We start from the raw sequence: 19,660 nt of genomic DNA, 5'->3' as shown, positions 1-19,660 counted from the left end.
AGGTTTTGCATTCTAGAACGAAGGAGATATCCTCCTTTTTCAAAGCAAGGGGCTGCCCTTCCTCCACCAATGCTGCCCTCAACCTTATCTCTTCAATTTCTGCTTTTACCCCATCCTCCCATCACCCTACCAGGGATAGGGTTCCTCTTGTCCTCACCTACTACTATTCCAGCCTCCGTGGCCAGCACATAATTCTATGAGACTTCTGCTATCTCCAATGGGATCCCACTACCAAGCACATACCGCCCCCACCCCCACCCCCAATTTCTGCTTTCTGCAGGGATCGCTTCCTACGCGACTCTCTTGTCCATCCGTCTCTCCACTGATCTCCCTCCTAGCACTTACCCTTGCAAGTGGAACAAGTGCTACACCTGCCCCTCCACCTCCTCCCTCAATACCATTCAAGGCCCTAAACAGTCCTTCCAGGTGAGGCAACACTTCACCTGTGAGTCTGTTGGGGTCATTTACTGTGTTTGGTGTTCCCAGTGTGGTCTCCTGTATATCGGTGAGACCTGACTTAGATTGGGAGACTGCTTTGTTGAGCACCTACGCTCTGTCCGCCAGAAAAAGTGGGACCTCCCAGTGGCCACCAATTTTAACTCCACCTCCCATTCCATTATGTCCATCCATGGTCTCCTCCGCTGTCGTGATGAAGCCACACTTAAGCTGGAGGAACAACACCTTATATTCCATTTGGGTAGCCTCCAGCCTAATGGCATGAACAATGACTTCTCAAACTTCAAGTAATGCCTCCCCACTCCCCTCTCCTTCACCATTTCCCATCTCCTTTTCCCTCTTACTTTATCCCCTTGCCCATCCATCACCTCCCTCTCGTGCTCCTCCCCCCTTTTCTTTCTTCCATAGTCTTCAGTCTCTTTACTTAGTAGCTCTTTCCTTCATCCCTCCCCCTTCAGGTTTCACCTGTATTTCACTCTCCCGCGCCCCCCCCCCAAAGCTTTTAAATCTACTCAGCTTTTCTTCTCCAGTCCAGCCGAAGGGTTTCTGCCCGAAACGTCAACTGTACTCTTTCCATAGATGTTGTCTGGCCTGCATTTTGTGTGTGTTGGTCAGTATATTTCTATAGATGTACCACTGAGAGTATTCTAACTGATTACATCACTGTCTGGTATGGAGGGATCACTGCACAGTATCAGAAAAGGCTGCAACGTTGTAAACTCAGCCAGCTCCATCATAGGCACTAGCAGTCGCAGCATCGAGGACATCTTCAACAAATGATGCCTCAAAAAGGATGCCCATCACTGAGGACCTGTGTTCTTCTCACTGCTAATATCCAGGTGGTGGTACAGGAGCCTGAAGACACATACTCAATATTTAAAGAACAGTTTTTTCTCCTTCGCCATCAGATTTCTTAATGGACAATGAACCCATATTTCTTTTGTTCTTTTTTGTACTTATTTAATTTTAAATATATATTTCTCGTTGTAATTTATAATTTTTGGAATTATGTACTGCAATACATTGCTGCTGCAAAATAACAAATTTCTTGCCATATGCCAGAGATATTAAACCTGATTTTGAAATATTCAACTGGAACATTTCAGAGTACCTGTCCTCGGCCCAGCACACAAGTACAACTACAAAGAAAGCACTCCCTTAGTAGTTTGCAAAGATTTTATCTAATACTTTGACTAACTTCTATAGATGTGTGGTGGAGACTATACTGACTGTTTGCATCAAAGACTGGATAGCCTCTAACAGAAAATCTGACAAAAAGTAGTGGATGTGGGCCAGTCCATCACCATTGATCATACCTCTACGGAGCGCTGTCACAGGAAAGCAGCATCCATCAAGGACCTCCACCATCCAGTCATGCATTCTTCTCACCACTGCATTAAGAAGGTGATACAGGAGCCTCAGGACTCATACCACCAGATTCAGGAAAAGTTATTACCCCTCAGCCATCAGGCCCTTAAACCAGAGGGGATACTTCACTCCATTTAACTCACCCAACACTGAACTGTTCCCACAACCTATGGACTTACTTTTAAGGACTCTTCATCTCATGTTCTGAATACTAGATTTTTCTTTTCTGTATTTGCACAGTTTGTTGGCTTTTACACATTGGCTGTTTCTTTTCTGCCCTGTTGGGTGCAGACTTTCATTGATTCTGTTATAGTCCTTGGATTTACTGAGTATGCCTGCAAGAAAAACAAATCTCAGGGTTGTATATGGTGACATATATGTGGATGGCATCTGTTAGTCTCCTGAGACCATGGATCTGTGCCTGGAAAGTCTTGCTTCAGTCTTTCCAGGGCGCAGGCCTGGGCAAAGTTATATGGAAGACCAGCAAGTCTCCCCTCTCCACGCTACCGATGTTGTCCAAGGAAGGGGCAAGGGCCAATACAGCTTGGCACCAGTGACGTCACAGGAGTTGCCAGTGCGAGGTTGAAAGCAACATCGGACAGCTCTGGATTTGTCCTCAGGGTTTACTCCCGAAGCCTTTCCCGTAAGTGGGTATGGCCGCAAGGCAGCGGAGGTTTGAAATCAAGTGTCTTCCCTGTCTTAGATGGACTGCATTTCTAGGCTGACGAGCTCCATCTACCCGAAGCACTGGTTTTAAGGTGCCAGGACCCACCTTCTCTCCTTCTCCTGTCAGTAGAAACAGTTCCACCGGGCTTAGAGGCTAAGCCACACGAGAAGGCCAGGAGTTGGACTTGCTTATCAGAGGCTATTTGAGGCGCATGCCATGAGGAGAACTTTTAGGTGGTAGGAGCTTGTCCCCACTACCACTCCTCGGCTTGACATAAATGTATTTTGATAATAAATTTACTTTGAGCTAGTCCTGCTAGGTTCTCGGTTTAACATTTCTTCTGAAAAGTGACACCTCCAATGGCATAAAACTCCCTTAACATTCTCCAATGTTGGCTTGAATTATTGGGTCAATTCTCAGGAGTGGGAAAAACTCCCAACCACCTTGGCTTGCAGGAAGAATTTCAGGCTTACAAAGATATATAATTTCATATCTCTTCCTAACAGAGGCCAAACACATTCTGAACAACTACTTTGCTTTATTTCTTCAGTTCCTGATAATTAAACAGTTGTTCTTGAATTCAACTCACCTCCTCCTGCTGATTGTGAGATGTAAGCACTGTATTTAAAGGTTAATTTTTTAACCTTTTAACAAAATAAACTGTTCACTCCTCAGATTTCTTGAGCCATTGGGAACCTGTTCTTCAGATTCTATGTAATGAACATTCAAAATACACCTCATTTCAAGCAACTCAGATTAGTACTGTTCTACCATCTGAAACCCCAAACATTATAGAATATTTAATAATATTTTTCTACGTGTGGTGGCTGCGCTAAATATACATCAGTGAAATAGACAGTTTTCCACCGTTGGATTAATTGTAAATGAAAGAAGTTGTCTCACATTAATTAAAAGCTCCTCAGAATCACAAAGATGTGGATGTGCAGTTAACCAAAGGTGTTTTTTTTTTAAACCAAATTTCTGGTCATTGCTCAGCATTGATGTTAAACCCAAGCTTAACCAGTGAAGAACTACCACACTTCATTGATTAGATAATAACAAAGATACAAAATCTCCTTTTATTAATGCAAAATTCAAAGGAGGAACTCGACATCTCACTCCCCTCCCTTCTGGGATTGTGAAGTTGTCTTACTACAAACACAATTTTGAACAATATCAGACAAACACCATTTTATTGACAGGATCTCAAGCCATCTTATGACAGATTTTCATGTAAAATACAATATTGTGGCGACCTACTTTCTAGCACACACGAACCGGCTCACAAAACAGCGCGCGCAGGCAGAGAGGCCAGCCCCAAAAAGGGCGCCAGGCCACCTTCACCAGCAGGGGAAAAATCCCGCGCACGGAAAGGGTCTGGGAATATGCATTCCCCACAGCAGTCCCGCCCAGGGAGGGCGGGAACGGGAAGGCTTTAAAGCAGGCCGCGAAGTTTGAATAAATCTCTTTCATCGCAACTCCAACTCACCGACTACGTGTGGTTATTTTAGCACTGTGTGTAGCACACCGCTACAATATGATACTACATCAAAAATAAAGCAAGTTGACCAAGTGAATCCTATCACTTACTTAAAAGAAAAATGAGTCCATTGACTCTGGAATTTCTATTCCATTGCCAATTATGGACTTATGAGTAAAACGTAACTTGTTCAGAATCTGATTTAATTTGATTTAAGAAATCTCTACATTAACTCAATGCTTCCTTCATTTACCATCAAGGCTTACTAATCAGCAATAGAAAGCAATCTGAGTAGTTGGGAAAGGGGTATCAATAATATTCCTCACAATCAATGTTTCTTCTGAACAAAATTTATTGGATTGGGCAATGAATTTTCTCTTAGCAAGAACCTGTAACTAATGAGATATATAATCAGATGTTTGAGAGCTTATTTTTGGCCAGGCTATGAGGAGAACTTCTCTGTTTGGCTAGATTTTTGTTCAACTCTAATCAGCAGATAGTCATAATCTTAGTTTATGATCCAAGCATTCTGTCAGGATGGAACCGCAGAACCAACAAGTTTTATCAAGTCAGAGAGACAGCAGAGAAACAACTCTTTGACCAACATGTCTATGCCAGCCAAGGTATCTTCCTTAGCTGGTCCTATTTGCCTACATTTGTCAAATATTCCTCCCTCTAAACTTTTCCTATCCAGAAACCTGTCCAAATGTCTTTTAAACATTGTAATTTGACAAAAATGTGCCCACTCCATCAATCAACACTTCCCCTGGCAGTCCAGTCATTGACACACCATGATCGAATGTTAAATTGGGGCTCAGAATTGAGTGTGGCAACAAAAGTACCAAGCCGTCACGTTCACAGCAAAAATGGATCTGTCCTTGCATCTATTTCACTTTCAGTTCATGCTACTTTCCCCATCAAATCCATATCATCTAAGCTAGGACAGCAATTGGATAACCTACAAAACATCCAGTGGGTTCAGGACCAGCTGGAAAAATGGGCTGAAAAATGGCAGATGGAATTTAATACAGACAAGTGAGGCGTTGCACTTTGGGGGGACCAACCAGGGCAGGTCTTACACAGTGAGTGGTTAGGCACTGAGTACGTTAGAACAAAGGGAACGGGGAATACAGGTTCATAATTCTTTGAAAGTGGTGTCATGGATAGATCAGGTCATTAAGGAAGCTCTTCACACATTGGCCTTCATAAGTCAATGTACTGAGTACAGGAAATGGGACATTATGTTGAAGTTGTTTAAGACTTTGGAGTACAGTGTGCCGTTTTGGTCAACTACCTACAGGAAAGATGTAAATAAGATTGAAAGAGTACAGAGAAAATTTACTAGGATATTGCCAGAACTGCAGCACCTGAGTTATAAGGAAAGATTGAAAAGGTTAGAACTTTATTCCCTAGAATGGAGAAGAATGAGAGGGGATTTGATAGAGGTATGAAAAATTATAAGGGCTACAGACAGGGTAAATGCAAGCAGGCTTTTCCACTGAGGTTGGGTGAGACTACAATTAGAGGCCATGGGTTAAGGGTGAAAGGTGTAGTGTTAAGGGGAACATGAGGAGAAACTTCTTCACTCAGAGGGTCGTGAGAACGTGGAACAAGATGCCATCACGAGTAGCTAATGTGATTTCAATTTCAACATTCAAGAGAAGTTTGGATAGGAACATAGATGGGAGGGATATAGAGGGATATAGAGGGCTATGGTCAGGGTGCAGGTCAATGGGATTAGGCAGCTTAGATGGTTTGGCATAGAATGGATGAGCCAAAGATCCTGATTCTGCATTGCAGCTTTCAATGACTATGACATGCACAATAGTTTTAAAAATAGAAGCTGTACTCCAAAAACTCTACTCAGAAGTATAACGAGTATTAAAACAAACTACATTCTAATTGGAAACAGTTTTGCTTTGGGCACAGATATTTCAATAGTTGTTCTTCCTGTACAGTACCTTCTGGAGAATCACACACGAAACACTGGAGCAACTCAGCAGTACAAGCAGCATCTACGGAAAACAATAAACAGGTAATATTCATGCCTCTCCATAGATGCTGCCTGACATGCTGAGTTCCTCCAGTGTTTTGTGTGTGCTGCTCTGGATTTCCAGCATCCGCAGAATCTCTTGTATTTATATTTTCTAGAGGAATTGTATGGCATTTTTAAATTATTTATGCGGACTCAGAACCCGTAGCAGGGTGACGCACTGACATGTCAAATGAAATTCTCCATGTGGGATTTTCTCTCAGCTGCAAATTAGTTAAGTGAAAGAGCACAGAAATGCATAAAATATTAACAATCAGGTGAATAGAGAACAAGAAGCGGGCAACATGAAAGAGACAGGAAGGCTATATGGGAATACACACCATATATACACTCAGTGGCCACTTTATTAGGTACAAGAGTGGAAACTGGTGGGGCCTTCAGCTGTTGTAGTCCATCCACTTCAAGGTTCAATGTGTTGTGCGCTTAGAGGTTCTCTTCTGCACATCACTGCTGTAGCATGTGGTTATTTGAGTTACTGCCATCCTCCTGTCAGCTTATACCAGTCTGGCCATTCTCCACTGACCTTTCTCATTAACAAGGCATTTTCACATACACAGAACTACTGCTCACTGGATTTTTTTTTTGTTTTTTGCACCATTCTCTGTAAAACCTAGGAGACTGTTATGTGTGAAAATCCCAGATGATCAGCAGCTTCTGAGATACTCAAACCACCTGTCTGGCACCACAATCATTCCACAGTCACAGTTACTTTAATGAGGTGTATCTTTCATGAGTGGTCACTCATTGTATACATGAAATCTTTATTTCAGATTTCAGCAATTATTTACTAAAAGAAACAAATGGAAGGAAACTCATCATACGAACCAAACACTCTCATAGGACCAAGTTTAAGAAACAGTAGAATTTAACAACAATTTATTCCAAAGAAAAGCAACCTGGCTCTCAGATGAAAGGTAATAGTGCTCAACATACTTTTAGAGATCTCCGGCCGATAACAGGAGTAACATGTTGTTTTGAGAAACCAAAAGTAATTAGGATACATCTCACTGCCAAGAAATGTAGAACTTAATAGCCTGGCTCCTAGAAATACTTTCAACTCTATACAGGAATCAACTCAAGGTAAACATTGATCAGATGAGCTTGATTTGTCACATGTACATGGAAACATGCAATCATTTGAGTCAAATCAAATGGACCTGGTCCAACAGAAGTTAGCTTGTATGAGAGGATTCCAGGTCATTAATGCACCATATTCTATTACTGCCAGCCTAGGTAAATAACTAAGAAATTTTGGTGGCATCAATTCAGAATCAGCTTGCCCGCAGAAGGCAGGAGGTACTAGCCGATGGAGTGCATTCTGCCTGGAGGTTGGTGACCAGTGGTGTTTCACATTCATCTGTTCTGAGACTCCTACTCTTCGCGATTTTTATAATTAACTTGGATGAAGTGAGACAGTATGTTTGCAGACGAACATAGATTTGTGGTTGTGTGGATAGTAAAAGGTTGTCATATGTTATAATGGGATATTGCTATGATGTATACAAGGGCCCCAAAACTGGTGTAGTGTTTTGGGCCCTCTGATGGTCCAGGTTACATTCTGATAGTAATTGGGCAGAGATTTCTTCAAACAAGCCAGAATGAAATCCCTGACTATGATTTGAAATGTGTCAGGGTGGACTGTTTGTTGTTTGGTGAAAGCATCATGCAGTATCTCAAGTGCCTGACTAAGTCAGCCAATGGTGGTATGCAGAGTCCCCTAAACTGTACATGATTGACTTGAAAATGCAAAATATATTGCCTGAACTTCAACTTTACTAGAATCCTGGAACTTCACATCCACAGTAAGACCACCATCACCTGTGGCTATTCAAAACAAAAAATGCATCACCATCACCCTCAAGGGCAATTAGGAAAAGGTCTCCACATTGATAACCAGATCCAAAAACTGAAAAGGAAAATGCTAGAATTTATTATTAAAGTCAAAAAATAATATGCAGTCAACATGAATTTATATACACATTTGACATATTGTAAGATTTTGATTAAACTATTATTAGAATGGATAAGGGCAAACTAGTCAACCATGGTATATGGACTTCCAGAAAGTCTTCAGTGTTGCACCACAAAAGAGAACAGTAAATAAAATTAGTGCACATATTAGGAGAAGTAAATTAGTGTGGTTTGAGATTTGGATAACAAACAAAATCCAGGAAAAAAAATCATTTTCTCACAGGGATGTTACGACAGTGGAGTCCAACTTCAAACATTCCATCAAGAGCAAAGATCACTAGATAGATTCCTGCATACTTGGTTACACAAGGACAGATTTAACAAACTATCAAATGTACTGTGGAGACTAAGTCACTGTGTATACTCAAGGTAGAGACTAACAGACCTTCAGTCATCAAGGGATTATGTAATTGGTTCAGGAAACTGGTGTTGAAGTAAAAGATCAATAAAATTATCTTATTGAATGCTGGAGCCTGAAGAGCTAAATGTTTTTACACCATTTCTATTTTTTATATTCTCATGACAGTGATCAAACCCAATTCTGACTTTATATTGAAAGGCCAGTCAGTGACAAAGTAGTTGAAGATGTTTGACGATTAAGGAAATCACTTGGTATTACACAAGCTTCACTTAAGATGCACTCCCAGGAACATATTAATGGAATCAGCACCAAGTTGGACTGCACCCAATCAGTGAGTGAGAGCATGAGAAGATACATTTTCCACTTAGGTTCGCGGCTGAAGATGATAAAGGCAGTGCCTTACAGCAGTTTTTTGGAGTTGAACTGCACCCAGTCAGTGAACCGGATTCATTAGAAAGGGAGAATAAAAATAAAGCAAGGGCAAGTGGAGTGGCTATTGTTGGAGTGGCTTTGGCAAACTACGTACCTGGTAAGTTTATTCTTCTTTAATTTTCATTCCTCATCTGTTTGGGCACAGTTAGTGCAATGAGAATGGCTCCAGTGGCGGTGCTTTGTGTGTAAGATATTAAGAATTTTGGGAGGCTTCCAGTCTCCCGTATAACCACATTTGCACCATCTGCAGTTCCTCAGAGAACATATTAAGGAATTGGAGCTGCAGCTCGACGACCTTTGGCTCATACGGGAGACAGAGGAAGTGCCATATAAGAGCTACAGAGACATTCAACCCAGGTTGCAGGAGGCAGGTAAATGGGTGACAGTCAGGCGAACGGAGGGAAATGGGCAGCCAATGGCGAGTATCGTGTGGCCATTCTCTGAACAATAAGTATACCACTTTGGATAATGTTGAGGTGGGGGGAATACAGGACTGAAGAGTTATATTTAAATACAAGGTATACTGAAAAAGGTAGATGAACTTACAGCAGTTACAGACTGGCATGTATGATGCTGTGGGCATCACTGAATCGTGGCCGAAAGATTATAGCTGGGAGATTAAGGACCAAGGATACACATTGTAATGAAAGGGCAGGCAGGTAGACAAAGGAGATGGGGTGGTTCAGTTGGTTAAAAACACTATATATCTCTCTAGAAAGAAGTGACATAGGATTGGAAGGTGAAGAATCGTTGCGGGTAGAACTAAGAAACTGCAAGGGTAAAAAGACCTTGATGGGAGTTATTTACAGACCTCCAAACAATGGTAAAGATGTGGTTTACAAATTAAAACAAGAGTTACAAACGTTTGGTATAAAACACATGCCAAAAAGGCAATGTTACAATAGACATGGGGGGATTTCAATATGCAGATAGATTGGGTATATCAAGATGGTGCTGGATCCCAAGAGGAGCAATTTGTAGAATACCTTCGAGATGACTTTTTAGAGCAGCTCATGTTTGAGTCCACTAGGAGATCAGTTATTCTAGATTGGGTGTTGTGCTATGAACCAAAATTAGAGAGCTTAAGGTAAAGGAACCCTTAGGAGCCAGTGATCATAATATGATAGAATTCACCCTGCAATTTGAGGAGGAGAAGCTAAAGTCAGAAGCAGAAGTACTACAGCGGAATAAAGGGAACTACAAAGATAAGAAACACACACAAAATGCTGGAGGAATTCAGCAGGCCAGGCAGCATCTATGGAAAAGAGTACAGTCAACATTTCGAGCCCAGTGAAAATGTTTGGGAAACTGAGGTCTGAATGCAGGTTAAGTTACCTGGATCAGATTGTCCACACTCCAGGGTTCTGAAAGAAGTGGCTGAAGAGATTATGGAGGCATTAGTAATAATCTTTCAAGAATCAATTGATTTTGACATAGTTCCAGAGGATTGGAAAATTGCAAATGTCGCTCCACTCTTCAAGAAGGGAGAAAGGCAGAAGAAAGGAAATTATAGGCCAGTTAGTCTGACCTCAGTCGTTGAGATGTTGGAATCAATTATTAAGGATAAGGTTTTAGGGTACTAGGAGGCACATGACAAAATAGGCCAAGTATCAGCATGGTTTCCTTAAGGAAAAATCTTGCCTGACAAATCTGTTGGAATTCTTTGAAGAAATAACAAACAGGACAAAGGAGAATTGATGGATGTTGGGTACTTGGATTTTCAGAAGACCTTTGACAAGGTGCTAATCAAGGCTGCTTAACAACTTAAGAGTCTATGGTATTACAGGAAAGATACAAGCACAGATTGGCTGATTGGCAGGAGGCAAAGAGTAGAAATAAAGGGAACCTTTTCTGGTTAGTTGCCGGTGACCACTGAAGTTCCACAGAGATCTGTGTTGGGACTGCTTCTTTTTACATTATATGTCAAAGATTTGGATAAAGGAATTGACGGCTTTCTGGCCAAGTTTGCGGAGATAGTGGAGCGGCAGGTAGTGTTGAAGAACTAGAGACACTACAGAAGGCCAAACAGATTAGGAGAATGGGCAAAGATGGAATACAGTGTCAGGAAGCATATGGTCATGCGCTTTGGTAGAAGAAAAGAAAGGATTGATTATTTTCTAAATGGAAACAAATTCAAAAATCTGAGGTGCAAAGGGACTTAGAAGTCCTCGTGCAGGATTCCCTACAGGTCAATTTGCAGGTTGACTTGATGAGGAAGGCAAATGTAATTTCAGCATTCGAGAGGATTAGAATATAAAAACAAGGATGTAATGTTAAGGCTTTATAAGGTGCTGGTGAGGCCTCACTTGGAGTACTGTGAGCAGTTTCGGACCCCTTATCTAAGAAAGTATGGGCTGGCATTGGAGATGATTCAAAGGAGGCTCACGAGAATGATTCTGAGATTGAAAGGCTTATCATATGAGAAGCGTTTGATGGCTCTGGGCCTGTACTCACTGGAATTCAGAAGGATGAGAGGGGATCTCATTAAAACATATTGAATGCTAAAAGTAGAAGTGGAGAGGATATTTCCTATGGTGAGGAAGACTAAGAACAGAGGACACAGCCTCAGAATGGAGGAACATCTATTTTGAATTGCATTCCATAGATCCACAACTCTCTGGGTGAAAAAGTTTTTCCTCAACTCCGTTCTAAATGGTCTACACCTTATTCTTAAACTGTGGCCTCTGGTTCTGGACTCCCCCAACATCGGGAACATGTTTCCTGCCTCCAGTGTGTCCAATCCCTTAATAATCTTATATGTTTCAATCAGATCCCCTCTCATCCTTCTAAATTCCAGTGTATACAAGACCAGTCGCTCCAATCTTTCAACGTATGACAGTCCCAACATCTCGGGAGTTAAACTCGTGAACCTATGCTGCACTCCCTCAATAGCAAGAATGCCCTTCCTCAAATTTAGAGACCAAAAATGCACAAAATACTCCAAGTGTGGTCTCACCAGGGCCCGGTACAACTGCAGAAAGACCTCTTTGCTCCTATACTCAACTCCCCTTGTTATGAAGGCCAACATGCCATTAGCTTTCTTCACTGCCTGCTGTACCTGCATGCTTACTTTCAGTGACTGATGAACAAGGACACTTAGATCTCATTGTACTTCCCCTTTTCCTAACTTGACACCATAGTAATCTGCCTACTACTACACCTATTGTCTATTGTGAATGGAAACAAGGAGGAATTTCTTCAGCCAGAATGGTGAATCTGTGGAATTTGTTGCCACAGGCAGCTGTGGAGGTCAAGTCATTGGGTATATTTAAAGCAGAGGCTGACAGATTCTTGATTAGTCTGGGTGTGAAGGGATACAGGGAGAAGGCAGGAGATTGGGGCTGACAGGGAAACGGATCAGCCATGATGAAATGGTGGAGCAAGTCCAATAGGTCAAATGGCCTAATTCTACTCCTATATCTTATGGTCCTAAAAGGAGGTATTATAGCATTATATAGCGAATGCATTATTGAATCTGGAGCTTGACCTGGTCTAGCTAGGGTTAACAGTACAGCTGCTTAGGACAGAGATGTTACACCAAGGCCTGTACCCTGACTAACAAGGTGAAGATGGTCCAATATTGTGGACTGGCAGCAGTTGCTTCATGCGTGGAGACTGATCCTATGGTCTCTTCTCATGCTGGATGTAATGGAAGCTGCTGTTTTCCTTTGGCTGCACAGCTGTCCTCAATCCAGAGATTTCTCTATGGCAACAAGCTCAATAGCCAACAACTATTATTGTGCTTGCTGCAACAGAGAAGTCTCTGGCCTACGCAGAGCGGTACAGCCAAACAAATTGAGATGCTGCTGGTCCCCAGCAACGATCTATACTCGATGTACTGATTTGGGTGCTACCCTCAGCTTAGCACTCAGAGACTGCAGTTCTCATCTGAACAACACAATCCAAGTCCACACAAGTCACCTCTCCATGACAAGCCATGGGGCAATTCATTCAAGGGCAGGTTTTCACTGCAGTAGCACACAGTAGTAGGGAGGGCAGAAATTTGGCCAGATCCACAGCAGACCAGTGTGGTTCACCCAGGCACCAGCACTTCCGTGAAAGTACCAGTGCATATCTTTGTTGTAGGACAATGAAGACAAAAAAAAAATGTCAAGTTGGAAAAGAAAATAAACATAATTAAAATCAAGGTTCACACTGAGACTGCAGATGATAGAACCTGAAACAACATGCAAACTGTTAGAGGAACTCAGCGGATCGAGTGGAACCTGTGGAGGTGGGGGTGGGATTGTTGAAATTTTGGTTTGGAACCCTGCAACAGGACTGAGAGCGGAGAGGGGAGATAGCCACCACAAAGTGGGCAACGGGAGTGATGGCTGGTACAGGAACAGGAAGTAGTGATTGAAGTCATCGCCTAATCACAGGAAATAGAAAGTTCTGTATTAAATTTAGACTCTATATGGATAGTTTGTTACATTTCTAACAAAAAGCCTACATGTCAAGTTTACTACCAACATTCATTTTTGAATACAATCTACAAAGCGTATTCCATGCTCTTTCTGACAGCACTTCCCAAACCTGAGACTTCTACCACTTCTCTCACCAAAAGCAGGCACTACAACTCCTTGCACCCTTCCAAATTACACATCTTCCCCAACTTGGACATACACCCTTCATCTTTACTTAATGGAAGTTCTACAGCACATTACCTAAAAAGTGTGGAACTAAGTAATGCACACAAAATGCTGGAGGAACTCAGCATTGAGGCAGCATCTACAGTGCCTTTAAAAAGTATTCGGCCTCCACAACCAGTTTCACGTTTTACTGTCTCATTTCTAAATTACAAATATATTGAAGTAGGATTTTTGGAGCAAGTCTACAAAGCATTGTGCATCATGTCAAATCTAAAGAAAAATTCCAAAACCTTACAACAATTTACTAAAAATTGAAACTAAAATCGTGAGGTTTGCTACGTAACCAGCACAATGAATATCAATCGAGTCAGGTTATATAAAAACAACCAAACATTTATTAAACACGGATAAACAATAAAAAAACAAACAAAAACCTTAACAGAAAGTTAACCCCTATGCGGCCGTTCAACAAATCGTCACTCGGTACTGATTCTTAAAGCGATAAATGCGAAAACAGTTCTTAAAGCGGTAAGGTCAAATACAGTTCTTAAAATGGTAAATTCGAAAGTCCAACAGATTTATACATTCATTTGGGAGAGACTTCTCTGGAGAAGGATTTCTTCATAGACGCGAGTTCCCTGCTGGTTCTGTCCAAAGGATTCACGAGGAAGGAAATAAACAGCTTAAGACAACTGACCTTAATTTCCAGAGAGCAAATCCTGCATGGACTACCTTGCTCTTCTGGCAAGAGTTATCTTCGATGCAGGTCACTATTTCTTCAACAAAGACTCAATAAGGTCGATCTTTTATTAAACTGCCCAACGATACCAACTTCTCTTAATCCTTCAGGTCCTGTACTTCAATAAAATCTTCACTCTCCAATACTACTGAAAAGGTACATCAACAAATCTGGCAGAAATTGCCAGTCCAGCACTATTGTACCTTGCAATAGAATGTAACACTCCGTAATAAAAATGAAACTGCGTCATAAAATAAATACGCAACGGAACGGAGACACTGACGAACGTTCTAGCTGGAAAAACTGTGTCACCAGAGGTCTTTGCTTTTATACCCGTGGTGAACATGTCATCACGTGACCTCACATCGGCGGGAAAATTACATCAGGTGACCTCCAAAAGACCATTATATCATTCTCACAAGAAAGTCACAAGATCTCCTTGAGGTATGTAACAGTTTGAATAAGTACTCATCCCTTTGCAATTACTATGCTAACTTTCCTCAAGTACAAAACTGTATATTACCTTAGCAACTTATTCAATTTGTCACTGTTAAAGCTTATATGTAGTCAACAATACTTCAAGGATATATTTTCTCAGAGACTAACTCTCTCACATTTTGTAACTGCAACAGGATTCTCTAGGACTGAAGCAAAGCTTCAGCGTAGCACATCTGCTGAATTGCTACATTTCAATTGAATACATTGCCTATTCAAATGGATGAGATTTCACCCATCATGTTTAAGCAGTTCTTCCACTGCCCAACACTACCAACACTCAAAACAGATTTGTAAGACCATAGATTGAACAAATAGTTTGGACTTCTGCTTGTAGAGTAAAAATCACATTGAGTCAATCGGCAGTTTTTGTTAGGTTGCACATGACAATATTAAATGGAATTCTATCTGACGTTTGTTAGAAAAAATTCAAAACAATTTGATTTAAAAAGACTTACCCCCATTCCACCACATGAGCTTCATAATCCCAGTATTCTCTTGGTTTGTGTGTATTCACATCAGTGTAAACTCTGGCCCTGCTTGGCACAGGTCCTGCCATGTCTTATTGGAGAAGACTGGAGGCAGTTCAGAAGCAGATATCGAGTGGTTTTACCAGCTGAGGGCAAGCAATTACTTTCGGTGTTGGCAATCAGAATAGGAAGGGTCTCTCTTCAATCACGCTTTTCACTGTTAAGGAGAGCACAAATGTGATAATTAACATTGGATGTCTTTTCAGTTTAGGCAAAAGATAATAAAAACTCTACTTTTTGTATCTATTTATTGAAACTCTCCCACGATCCACAGGAAAAATAAATCAGCAAGTTTCAAACTCAGTGAAATAAAAGAAACAGAAATGTCATCAAGAAGCAGCTAGATACAGGCATTTATCAGACAGCACTGGCTATGGTACACGTTGTGCCTTTGGCTGTTCAGTATTGCACTGGGAAGATTCCTACTCTGAGCATTTTACTGACAACTTTCAAAGCTAATGCTGTGTACATACATCTATTGATGCTTCTGGACACATCTTCAGTGATGTTCCTGGAATCATCGGGTGTTTTGGGTCTTTCAACATCATACAACCTCCTCCTCCAGGTGACCCAGCCGGGGCTGATCAGACCCCAGTTTGTGTCCAGATGGCTAGCTACTTATGACTCCATAGCTCCCCTCTTTTGAGCCACAGCCATCTTGAGGCCCTCTCTGCCGCATCGGTGGTACTGTGGATGGCTCTCCATTTTACAAAACTTAAATAATGTTACAGCCTTAAAGCTGTATCTGGAAGGACACTGAATGCAACATTACTCAGGTTCCACTCAACTGCACTAATCCTAGATTATATCAGAATACAAGTTAAAAAGAACAGCTTCCATATTTATATAATAATAATCTTTACCTTGATGCTTCTTATAAATTAAATTTCACCATGCATTTAGTACTGTACGATTCAAGCCAGCATTGTGAAAGACCGCAACTACAGACTGGACTGTACATTGCTAATCTTTAGCAAGTATAACGTTATAAGTAAACCTGAAATGAACATACTACCGATAATTTTATCAAAACCAATTCAACTATAGTTTAAAGCTAGTAACACCAACTGAATCCGCCATGGCCCGAGAAAATAGAACCAAGTAACAGAAATATTGAATCAGAGGAAAATAGTGTGGACACAGGCCCTTCAGCCCAACCCGACCATGTCAACCAAGATGCTCATCTAAGCTAGTTCCATTTGTCCATGTTTGGCCCATATCCCACTGAAATTACCTATACAAATTTAAATGTTATTGGGCCCACCTCAACCACTTCCTCAGGCAATCCACTTAATGGAAAAACCTTTCATTATTTTGAATAAAATGTGGACTATTTTCTTATTCAAGGAGCAATATCAATCTCACTGCTGGTAATATTCTGTAAACTTCTGCATCCTCCTCACTACAGTAGCATAGTGGTTAGCACACAGCTTTAGAATACAGATGACACGGTTAGTAGGTTAATTGGTCATTGTAAACTGTCCCATGATTAGGCAAGGATTAATTTGGGTGATTACTGGGTGGTGCGGCTTGAAAGGCCGGAAATGCCTGTCCCAATGGGTAGATGGCAGATAGATAAACAGAAATATAGTTCCCATAACTAGAATCTATTCCAGATGAGTAACCTATGGCTCAATATAACCTTCTAGCTATTGCACTCTATATGCCTGCATAAAGACCGAAGTCTTTTTACCCTTCAATATAAAAGTCTCATCACCTGCCTACTTTTCTTATCCAAATCACAGTCAGAAGGTTCCCATATCTATCCCACATAAAACTACTTACCTGAAGCTTAATTTTAGGTTTTCATTGTTCTATCCAAATTCACTGAAACCTACTTACTGTATGTTGGTTAATTAGCTGACTTGAAATGAAGACCACGTAACAGCATGTTATTTTGCCACAGTTTAAGAAAAGCATTAGACATTTCTCTGCAAATAACAGGAGACTAAACGCTGGCATTTCTAAAGTGTTGCTACAGAATTAATATTATGCACTGGAAACTTGTATTTTACAGGCTAAACTTTTTGAACAGAGAAGACCTTTACAACATTTGAAATGTTTATTGTGTCTTCATCGCTTTGTTCCCACAGGAATGTTTGTGTTAACATGCGAGGAGCATTTGATGTCTCTGAGCCTGTACTTGCTGGAGTTTAGAAGATGGGGGGGGGGGCGGGGAGGATCTCATTGAAACTTAGATACAGTGGATGTGGAGAAGATGTTTTTGATAATGGAGGAATCTAGGATTAAAAGGCACAGCCACAGATTACAAGGATGTTCCTACAGGAGGAATGAAGGGGAATTTCTTTAGCCAGAGGGCGACGAATCTGTGGAATTCGATGCCACAGACAGCTGTGGAGGTCAGGATATTGGGTATATTTAAAGCAAAGGTTGATAGGTTTGCAGAGAGAAGGCAGAAGAATGGGATTGAGTGGGATAACAGATCAGCCATCATGAAATGGCAGGGCAGATTCAATAGATCGAATAGCCTAATTCCGTTCCTATATCTTATGTGCTTTAGTACCATGCAAATATGTTCAAATACTCCAGTAAATTGAGGACAATCTTTTTAAGATACCAAAAATCCTCTCATTGCAAAATATCACTATGCAGAAAATATCAAGTGCCTCCTTATAAAATATAAACAGAGCTATTGATTAAGCCCATTGTACCACAGATATGCAGTACCAGACACCAGCAGCCAAGATGCTCCCTTTACGCCAAATTTAAACATCAAGATTGAGAAACTGCCTCAGAATGAAACTGTACAATTGGGATTATGCTCAAGAATTTTTCCAAAAAGGAGAGTATGCTTGAGTGTAATTAAAAGTAAATTACATTGAATGTGTAATTACTCTATGACCAATATGAGCTAAATACTCAACTCCTTTAGCTTCCAGTAACTAATACAGAGCAATATAAAAGACTAATGAAAGATGTATGCTTGTACTTTTTACCAGTAAGTACCAATAATTTCAGACTACGAAATTACATCAATGCTCTTTAGATCTCATGCTTGATGGTTAAATGTGGAGCAGAAGTCATAAACTATAGCCAGCAGTTAACTGCAGCGCCTTTAAGGTTCAACAACATGGCCGAAAACGCACCAGAAGAGGCAGAATTCAAGCCAGGCTGGAGCGCAACAGGATGAGGCCTCCTCTACCCAGCATCTTGTTGGCGAATGTGCAGTTGCTTGAAAATAAGACTGACAATCTCAGGACAAGGCTGCTGTATCAGAGGCAGATAAGGCAGATCTCAATTGTCCGTTGCATTGAAACTTGGTTAAATGTGGATACACCTGACGTAAAGGTACGACCAGAAGGTTTTACGATTTTCAGAATGGATCGAACTCTGGTAAGGAGAAAGGTGTGGCACATGCTCACTAGTCAATTCTCGTTGGTGCATGGACATTGGGAAGATGCTGACTTCTTGTTCCCCTAAAGAAAATCTTAACGATTAAATGTAAGGCTATTCTATTTGCCTCAGGAGTTCTCATCTGTGATGCTGACCGCAGTTTACATACCACCAGCAGCTGATTATAAGCAAACATTTGTGACACTACACGCTGTTGTTTGCAAGCAAGAAACAGCCCAACCCAGTACATTTCAAATTATAGTCGGCGACTTTAACCAGGCATGTTTGAAGAAAACCCTCCCCAATTATCACCAACACATAACCTATTTCAGAGGTTCCAACACACTAGACCATTGCAACATTATGATAAAGAATGCAAATCGTTCCTTCCCGAGGCTGCATTTTGACAAGATAGATCATTTAGTTGTACTCCTACTACCTGCATACAAATAGAGCCTAAAAAGCAAGGCCCCAAAGATCAAGACAACTAAGAGGTGGTTGCTGGAGATCTTGAGTCAGTGGACTGGGCTGTGTTCAAGAACTCATCTGAGGACTCGAATCATTACACCAGGGTCGTAACAGATGAAAACAGATGTGGATGAGTGTGTCACAAGAAATCTTACAGGGTTTACCCAAATCAGAAGCCCTGGGTGAACAATGAAATCCGGAATTTGCTCAGAGGCATTCCAGTCCAGAGATCAAGAATGTTACAAGAGGTGCAGGTACAGTGGTTCTAGAAAGTTTGTGAACCCCGCAGAATTTTCTCTATTTCTGCAAAAATATGACCTAAAATGTGATCAGATCTTCATGCAAGACTTAAAACAAGATAGAGAAAACCAGTTAAATAAAAAAAACACAAAAAGCATTGTACTTGTTCATTTATATATTGAGAAAAATATCCAGTATTACATGTAGTTGTTAGAAGAAGTATGTGCACCTCTGCTGTAATGCTTCCTACAAAAGTTATTTGGAGTAAGGTGTTCCAACCAATGAGATAAGATTGGAGATGTGGGTTGGAAAGGTGTCCTACCCTATATAAAAAAAACGCACAAAGTCAGGTCACTGGCAGAGCCTGCTCTTCTCAAGATCGATCTGTTTATGTGCACCATGCCACAAGCAAAACAACTTGCAGAGGACCTTAGAAGAATTGTAAAGATACATG

At 41.1% G+C, this 19,660-nt stretch overlaps 1 protein-coding gene across 2 annotated transcripts in view; it reads right to left on the bottom strand.

Moving 5' to 3' along the window:
• LOC140188022 (casein kinase II subunit alpha) overlaps nt 1-19,660 on the bottom strand; it is a 124,008-nt gene that overhangs the window by 54,494 nt on the left and 49,854 nt on the right. For both annotated transcript variants that reach the window (XM_072243929.1, XM_072243922.1), the window contains one exon: nt 15,073-15,301. In XM_072243929.1, coding sequence (XP_072100030.1) covers nt 15,073-15,173 — 101 coding nt within the window. In that variant the 5' untranslated portion in view covers nt 15,174-15,301. The remainder of the gene's footprint in view (nt 1-15,072; nt 15,302-19,660) is intronic.

Source organism: Mobula birostris, chromosome 2 (assembly GCF_030028105.1).
Source record: "Mobula birostris isolate sMobBir1 chromosome 2, sMobBir1.hap1, whole genome shotgun sequence".
Lineage (NCBI taxonomy): Eukaryota > Metazoa > Chordata > Chondrichthyes > Myliobatiformes > Myliobatidae > Mobula > Mobula birostris.
This window is presented reverse-complemented; position numbering and strand designations above follow the sequence as displayed.